The 8,490-nt window shown below is 59.2% G+C and overlaps 1 protein-coding gene across 3 annotated transcripts in view; it reads right to left on the reverse strand.

The window, feature by feature from the left end:
- Positions 1–1,450: 1,450 nt before the first annotated feature.
- Positions 1,451–8,490, reverse strand: part of NFIC (nuclear factor I C) — a 211,086-nt gene continuing 204,046 nt past the window's right edge. The window contains exon 10 of one of the 3 annotated variants that reach the window (XM_019513277.1): positions 1,451–1,670. In XM_019513277.1, the coding sequence (XP_019368822.1) occupies positions 1,534–1,670 (137 nt within the window). In that variant the 3' untranslated portion in view covers positions 1,451–1,533. The remainder of the gene's footprint in view (positions 1,671–8,490) is intronic. The other 2 variants (XM_019513278.1, XM_019513281.1) reach the window with 2 other exon arrangements.

The raw sequence follows: 8,490 nt of genomic DNA on the forward strand, positions 1-8,490 counted from the left end.
TGCCCCAGCACAAAGTAAACGCACAGAAGAAACTGTGGTAGCAGGAGACATGGCCTGCGTTTGCCAGGAGCTGCAAATGGAAAGCTACAGTATGGGAAGCTCACCAGGCTACATCACGGAAGCCACGCGCCACGATCATCCCTGGCCAGGTGCTGGCCCTGGCAAGACTTGGGGCAGGGCGGCGGAGCCGTCATGCTGCACTGCGGTGGAACCCAACCCTGGCCTCATTCCTTCTGCTGTGTCGAAGGCATTGCAGAGACAGACCCGCTCCCCCTGGACACTGTGGCTGTCCCAGGTCCGAAGCGGGGCGAGACTGGGGGAGGTGCCAGTGGACTTGATTGTCCGTGGAGGAAGGGTCTGGAAATTTGGATTCCAGGAGTTTCCATAATGCAGTCGTTAATCTGTAATTAAGAAATTTCACCTCTGGGATTTGAGACCCAGTGACAATTTGCAGTGCCTGGCCATGCCAATCCACACAGCAGTATGCTCTGCTCTTTGTGGGCTGCCCTACCCTCCTGCTGCACCCACTTGTGCCCATCACAAGTCTTGTGCCCCTCCCCTCTGTCTCCTCCCTGCAATGCCCATCGCACAATATCTCCCAGCTGTGGAAGTGCCACTCACCGAAGCCCAGTGCCCTGCTCCACGGCCAGCCTGCCCTTGACCGGGAGCACGGGGCTGGGGTGCTGCTGAACCCAGGTCCTGCTCCCCACGCACGCACTGAGGGTGGAGACCTGAGGCAGGAGTCCTGGAATCCCCTTCCCCTTCCGTAGATGGTCACGGACAAAGGCAACTGGAGAAGTGGGAGGATGAGAGGGGCCGTGTCCCTGCATCCCTGCAATACTGCTGCTCCAAGGAGTCCCGCGGGGATGCCACTCACTCCTGCCCCAAAGAGCATTTAATGGCATAGAGGATTTCAGAAAAAAACAAAGGAAAGGTGTACACGTCGTCCGAACGCTGGGGCAGCGGGAGGCTGGAGGCATCTTGTTTGCGGCGTGTCTGGGGTGGAGCGGGAAGCGACAGCACTAACGAGAGATCTCCTGACCCACCCGGTGCCCATGGGCTCAGAAGCAACTGGCTGCCGTGCTCTGAACCCGCTGTCTCGTTCCTAGAGCCTTCCCGGGAAGTAGAAAGTTTGCTGCAGGGCGGGCGAGGGTGCCTGGTGGGGTTTGTTCTTTTTCATTCGCAAGAGGCAAAAATGAAACAGGAAACGAGAAAGACAATTTTGCATATACAACCCTTTGGAGAGTGGCAGCAAGACTCCAGCGCCGTGGCTGCGGAGACGGCCAGTGGGACGAGCTGCGTTGCTTCTCTTGCCAGGTTGGCCGACGGGACAAATAGTGTTTGTGGCGAGTCTGCCTGGGGCGGCCATGTGTGCACGCGGGGCTCGCTTGGTTTTTAGGGGTTTTTTTTCTTGGTTTTTAGTTTCTAAAAAGGTTTGAACCTTTTTTTCTCTCTCTCTCTCTTTCTTTCCCTTCGTTCTTCCTTCCTTCCTTCCTTCCTTTCTTGTCACATGTTGTGTGTTTGTCGTCGTCATCATTGTGAATTCGCTCTCTCCGTCGTCACCGAAAGGCTGGGCCTGGTCCTGTGGTATGTTTTCCTCTCGGGATGCCTAAAGCAGAGGAGGAGGGAGGCGAAGGAGGGGGCAGCTGCAGTTATCCTAGGTACCAGGACTGAAGCAGCGAGAAAGGGAAACAAAAGAGAAAGGCTCGTGTTAGCGATTTGCCTACTGCCTGCTCCTGTCACCCGCTTTCCCTCCCACCGGCTGTTGTTCTGTAGGGGCTAAAGGCCACTGGCACTGGCAGCTGCCACTTTGATCCAGGCCTGAGCCTGTGGGTGTTGTGCCATTTGCAGGCAGTTGCAACAGAGCTGCGCTGCCAAGAGCACATTAGGGCAAGAAGAGGGGCAGGGAGAGAGAGTGGAGGCGGGCGCTGACTGGGGAAGGGAGACATGGCTCTATGCGGGTAAATCCCTTAGTGGCTCGGTGCCTCAGTTTCCCCACTGGTGTGAGGGGCATGCATGGATACTCTGAGGTTTGGGGTGCCCTGAGCAGCTCTGCCTGCTGGCACACCTGGAACTGGGAGGCTTCTAGGGAGAGAGGGAGCAAACCCCAGCACAGGGCCTGTCCCACTTGGGGAGGGCATCCACCCCACTGAGCAGGACACAATGACCCATGCCAGCTGCTGAAGTCTGCCACAGTTGCAGATCACGAGCAGCCTGGACAGCTCTCCCCAGGGGCTGGTCTCCTTCCCTGCCTTCTGCACCCCCAGCACCCCTTCATGTTCACAAACAGGCACTGCACATCCTCACTCCTGTGCTCTTTCATTCACTTTAAATTCAGGGCGTGTTGGACAGGGGCCCCCCACTTCTCACACAGACCCGCTGGAAAGGCAGGAGTGTCTGGCTGCCAAGGCTCGCTGAAGCGGATAAAAATAGCAGGGCGGGGTCTTGGCTTGCATGGTTCCCCCTTGCTCTGAGGAGGGAAGGGGCTGCCTGTTAGGGAGGTGGGTTCAGGCGCTGCAAAGCAGCTCCAGGAATCTGAATTCCATTCCGAGCCCCTCCGCCAAGTCACCCTTCCTGTGCCTCAGTTTCCCTGTCTTTGTGGTAGGGACAAGGACGCCGACCTCCTTTGTAAAGCACCGATCACCTCGGAGATGGGCACCATGATCTGTAACTGGACTTAACCCTTCCCTGCCTCAGAACTCGCCTGTGAGCATACACTAGGTTACCGTTGCATACCCAGGGCCTCATAAACGTCTGGATGGACAGCTGGACATATGTGGGTGTCATGGCTGCAAAGATCTACTGCAATCATCTAGACGGCCCTACTGCCCAGCCTGGGCCACAGGCTGCCCTGAGTTCAGTGCTGCTTCTAGTCCAATAGCTGGAGAATGTCTTGCCCAAGAAGCATCCATCTGAGCTTAAATATTCCCCAAGATAGCAAATCTCCCTCCTGCCACAGCAGGCTGCTTCAGTGGTTTGCTGTCACCGTGCGGAGAAAGCAGGGCAGGGCAGCACCACCCTGGCCTGCCTGACTTGAGACTATTGTGGCTAACTACCTTTCCCTCTCCCATGGGAGCCTTATGCCCCATCTAGCTGCCCTGGGAACTTGTTGCCACTCTGCTCTGATCTCAGAGGCGCCGACCACGCAGCAAGCGTGCCCTGCCATGCAGAGGGGAACGCACCAGTCCCCCTGCTGTGCTTGGCCTCTTCTGACACAGTTCACTGCTATGACTGGGTTGCCCTTCCCAGGACACAGGGATAATCACTGCAGAACAGGGGCCAGGACTGTCTCCCCGGAGGCTCGTGGGGAATTATAGTGCACTGACTCTGGCCCACCAGAGCCACCAACATGAGCCAGCAAGCACCAGCACCGTGCCAGCCTGCCCCCTCCCAGCTGGTCTGACCAGTTCTCACCTCTCAGCCCTGCAGACCCACATGCCCAAGAGCTCAGGTCAGGTCAGGAGCAGGCCTTCCCCATCACCCTGCACCTCTGAGGACACGTTCAGGAGTGACAACCCAGGGGCTTCCATGGGAAACACCTGGGAAACCCGCATGAGGGGGACACTGGCCAGAGGAGACGGCGCCTGACTAGCTGCGCCCTTCTGGCCCATGGCCCAGGGTAGGGACAGGCACCTCTTGCTCCTTTGCCAGCCGTGGATGGTTTAGTTTGGCAATGGGCTCCTTTTTAGTCCTGAGGGCCCAGGTGCAGGGTCCTGGCCTGGGATGCTGGCAGCCCTGAGCTTACAAGGGCCTCTGGGATCTTGGCAAATCATAGATGGCAACATGCAGGCTGTTTTGGCCCATAGGGCCAAGTCTCCCCATTTCTGTCACCATGTTGTGGGGCATCTATATAAAGGGGTAAGAACAAGGTTTTCCCGCAGGTTGTAATGCCAGAAGGGATCATTTGCAATCATCTAGTCCAGAGGTGCTTAAATGTAGTGGTGGGGGGAGCAGTGCAACCACTCCCGTTACCAATTTCCAGACCTGTGGGGAGCTCCACAGGCCAGACAGACAGGGCCCTGCAGGCTGTTTCGGGTGTACAAGGTGGAGTGGGCCCAAATCCCAGCATGTGGAGCTGGGTAGGGGCAACATGGGGCCTGATCCTGGCATGCAGGGCCCAATTCTGGCACAAGGGACCGGGTATGGGTGGCATAGGGCCTGATTAGGGAGACTACCCGTCCCTAATTGGGCAGGACAGTCCTGGAATGAGAACGTCAAGTCCCGGTCCTGGGCTGCACGATTCTGGGACAGCATTTGTCCTGGATTTGCGATATCATGCAGGGATCCAGGTTTTCCATTTGCCAGGGAAAATAGTGGGAAATGGTGGGTTGCCCCTGGAATACTGCTTGGGGCTGGGGGAGGGGGTGCCACGTGCATGTGCGCACCTGCACACATGCACATAGCCGGGATCCCAGCCAGGCAGTGCAGAGAACAGCTCCTTGCAGGTAAGTCTGTGAGGAGGAGGGGGAGGCAGACTGAGGCCCCCACAGCGAGGGAGGGAGTGTGGCTGGGGCTGGGGGTGCTGCTCAGCCAGGATGGGGCATGAGGCCCGGGTGTAGAGTGGGCGGCTTGTCCAGGGGGCAGCAATGGGGCCAGCTCCCTGCTGCTGTGCGTACCCCCTGTGGGGACAGGGGGGGACATGTGCCCCCCCATTTGTATGCAGGGCTGGGGCAGATACAGGCTGCCTGTTGCCATCTCAGGGCTCCCCACCCTGCTGCTGTCCCTCTGGGAACCCCACGCTGGCCGCGCCACCATGGTGAGGTCCCCCTGCCTGCCTGGCTGTAGCAGGGGTGGCACTGGTGTGGAGTTGTGCCCCCCACTGCTGCCATGCGGGCAGGGGGTGCCTTGCCATGGCAGTGTGGCTTCCTGGGGGAAAGGCAGCAGTGTGGGGAGTCCTGAGCCCCCAGTGGGCAGCCCATATCTGCCCCCGTTCCTCTCTGCTCGGCTGTGCTCCAGCTGTGCCGCCCCGGCAGAGGGGCTGGGGGGTGGGGAGGGGCAGGCACGTGTCCTGTCTTTCCATTTTGAAAAAGTGGTCACCCTAGGCCCGATCCCAGAGCATAAGATCTGATCCCACCTACTACATCTCCAGCCACCATAAAGCATCCCCCATTGGAGAGGACCTGAATTCCCAAGGAGTGTCACCTCCCCCAGCCCTCGCTACGTCAGAGGAAGGCAGGCAGAGCTTCCAGGATTTCCCTCCCCAGCACCCAAGGGAGGTTCTCCGGGCATGGTCACCTCGAAGGCTGCGCGAGCCTGAAGGCATCTGGACAGAAGCTATTGGACCGGCAACCCCAGCCAGGCGAAGGCATCCCGAGTGCGCTGTCACTGCTGCTCTCCAAACCCCAGCTGCAGCCCAGCCTAGGGAGAGGCAGCAGTGGGGAGGGACAGCAGGGATGTAAAAGCCTCCATTAGTGCCACTGCCGCCTCCTCTGATCCTGGAAGCAGAGGTCTGTAATTTGCTGGATTCCTCTGTAATCACACAGCTTCCCTCCTGGTTAACTGGCACTGGGTGGGCGCCCACGGTGTGGGCTGGCCTCTGAACCCCAGCCCGTGGGGCGGATCGCCTCCACCCTCCGCAGAGACCAGGCCTTTGGTGTGGTCTAGGCCTGTTATAATTAGCCAAGAGAAGGAACGTGTGCAGGGCAGGCCTGTCTCCTCCTCGTGGCCCCAGCGGAAGGTGTGTGGGGCAGAGGGCAGCGAAGGCTAGCCCAGCCTCCTCCCAGCCCGGGGGGGCGGGAGTCCTCCCTGCCCAGTGGCGCCTGTTCAGCAAGTTGTCCTCAGTTCTCAGCTTCCCTTTTCCTACAAGCGCTTAGTGTCACACCAGCAAAATCCTGGCCTGCTCAACACAGGAAGAGGGAGGGAGACAGCCAGCACCCCAGAGAGCAGGAGCAGCCTTCTGGCTGGCTGCCCTGGGGCACTGGCCGCATTGGGTCAGTGCTCACACCCAAGACAGCTGGCCCTAGGGATAAGGCCTCTCTGCTGGCGTCTGGATCCGGATAAGAGCTCTTCTGTGCTAGGAGCTGCAGCAGGATGGCCTGCCCAGGGCAGCCAGTGGCAGAGCTGGTCTAAGCCCCATCCTGGAGCCATTAGGCAGTACTGCCCCCAGCAGGAGGCCCTGAAACCCACCCTCGCATCTTCGCTCTGTGCAGGCCACTGGCCCCGGAGCAGGCTAGTGGCCTCAGCTGGGGGGTGGTGGCAGGGCAAAGGAGCTCCAACCTGTGCACCTGGAGCTGGGCGAGCCACCGCAGTCTACCCCGCACTGTGCCCCAGGCCCCCACCCCGTCCTGCCCCTGCCCTTGCCCCACTCCTGCCTCACCCCATGCTGCGCCACGCTTGCCTCGTGCCCATGAAGCCCCAGGGTTGCAGTGGGGAGCCCAATGGAGCTGTGCACCCAACTCCCCAGCCCAGGCAGAGCTGGACGTGGGTGCTGCTGCCTAGCTGCCACTGCAACATTTCCCCCTGCACTACAGCAGCTGCAGCCTCCCTGCAGTGCCACCAGGCACTGATAGAGATGGGGAATTGCTTCCACCTCCAGCTAGAGAGGGCCCTTGGGGCAGAATCAGGCCCAGCAGAACCCCGGTCCTGAAGCAGACCTGGCCCAGGCCTTGAGGCCCTGGGGACCCTGTGCACTGCCCACCCTACGCAGCCCCCATCTGCCCATAAGCCATGCCCTGGACCAGGACCCTGGCTCCCTGCAACCCGTTTCCCATGGTTTCATCAGTGTCTGGGCCTGGGTCGCTTCCTGCTCTGCCACAGAGCAGTGTGTGACCAGGGCAAGTCCCTGCTGCTCAGGGTCTCAATTTCCCACCCCCGCTTTTTCTGGGCCCTGCTGTCATATACTGAAAAAAGAGCAATGGGGCAAGGTCCTGGTGCCTGTAGGCACAGCACCAGTGCTGTGAGGTTTGTAAACTACCCAGGAACAAAGCATCATGGCTGCTGGTTGTACAGAACCAGGCCCCTCGGGCTCATCTCATGAATATCATGCCAGACTCACAGCTCCCAGAATATATACAACCCCTTCCCCCTGAACCCGATACAAAGCCATGTCCTCAGCACCAGGCACTGTGTGACCCCTCTCCAAATTCATCAGCTTCCTCCAGGTGGCAGGGGCTGGAGGCCCTGCCCACAGGCAGGCATCAGAGCCTGCAGGATCTCTGGCGCACCTGTCGGTGCAGGGGTCTGTGCTCATTTTGCCTCTGTTGGTCCCCAATGTCTCCATTTCTCTAGGGCATTGCAGCAAGATCCCGCCTCCTTTTGGAGATGCCTCCCACTCTGAGCCACTCAACCAGAGAGCCATTGCTCTGGGTCATTGGGTTTCTCTGCCGTCTCAGAGCTTGACTGCCTGCCTTCTCCCAGCGTCGTGCTACGACTGGGCAGTGCTGCGGGGCTAAAGGCTGTGCGAGCCCTGGGTGCTGGCCACATGGGACCATTCAGAGTCTGGTGTTCGTCAGGCTTGTTTTGCAAAAGTCAAGCTGTCCCAGGCAAGTTCCACGGTGGGGCAGGCACCTAGACCCACCGCTGCTATCCCAATGGGCACAGGGGCCTCCCGTGCTTTGGGCCCTATCCCTCTGTGCAACCCTGTACAATATTTAGCAGCTGCTGGGATGCACCCCAGGTGGCTGCATCCTAAGAGTGGGAGAAGTGATCCTCAGCCCTTGGATGGTGGAAGGGCTCAGCCCTGGCTGTCTTTTGAGTTGTTAGGAGTTTCCCATCCCCTCAGTGCTGAGCAGAATGGGGAGGAGGCAGCTACTTTAATACAGGGACAATGAACACACTACATGAGGGCTTACAGAATGAGGGCCTGGATGGGACAGACACATGGACATGGGGGGAAGAGATGGTTGAAACAAACAGAAGGTAAAGGGTGTGGCAGTGGGAGCAGAAGGCAGGGGTATGTGCAGGTTGGGCAGCCTCTAGGCCTGCTTGTCCCTTGCCCAGGTGCCTACTTGTCCTCACCCTAGATGGAGCATGGCCCATGCAAAGGAGAGCAGGGACAAGAGAGAACCGGGCAGTATGCATAGAGCCCCAGCCTGGGTCCTGGGAACCTGCCTCTGACTTGTGGGGTGTCCTGCAGGATGCTCCTTGGCTCCTCCAAGCCCCTGTGTCTACTGTGGAGCCTGTTTGCTGTCCGGGGTGAGGATGCTTCTCCCTGGGGCACATACAGCCCCATGCTACTGCCACGCTGCCAGCCAGGAGGGCTCACATGTCCTTTGAAGGACCATCAGCCAGGCACAATGCTCTCTAGGGGTTGTGGTTCCCCAAGAAAAGTGTTTGCAATTCCCTGTTGTTGAGTATCAGAGGTGGGGTGGGACTGCAGGACACATAAGACTTCATGAGGGGTCGCACTCAGAGGGTGGTGGTGGATGGGTCATATTCGACCTGGGGGGAGGTGGGTAGCGGAGTCCCCCAGGGCTCGGTCCTGGGGCCTGCGCTGTTCAATTTCTTCATCAGCGATCTGGATGATGGGGTGGAAAGTAACCTGTTTAAATT

The sequence above is a fragment of the Gavialis gangeticus genome, unplaced genomic scaffold, assembly GCF_001723915.1.
Source record: "Gavialis gangeticus isolate Ggan-Ray unplaced genomic scaffold, GavGan_comp1, whole genome shotgun sequence".
In the NCBI taxonomy this organism is placed as follows: domain Eukaryota; kingdom Metazoa; phylum Chordata; order Crocodylia; family Gavialidae; genus Gavialis; species Gavialis gangeticus.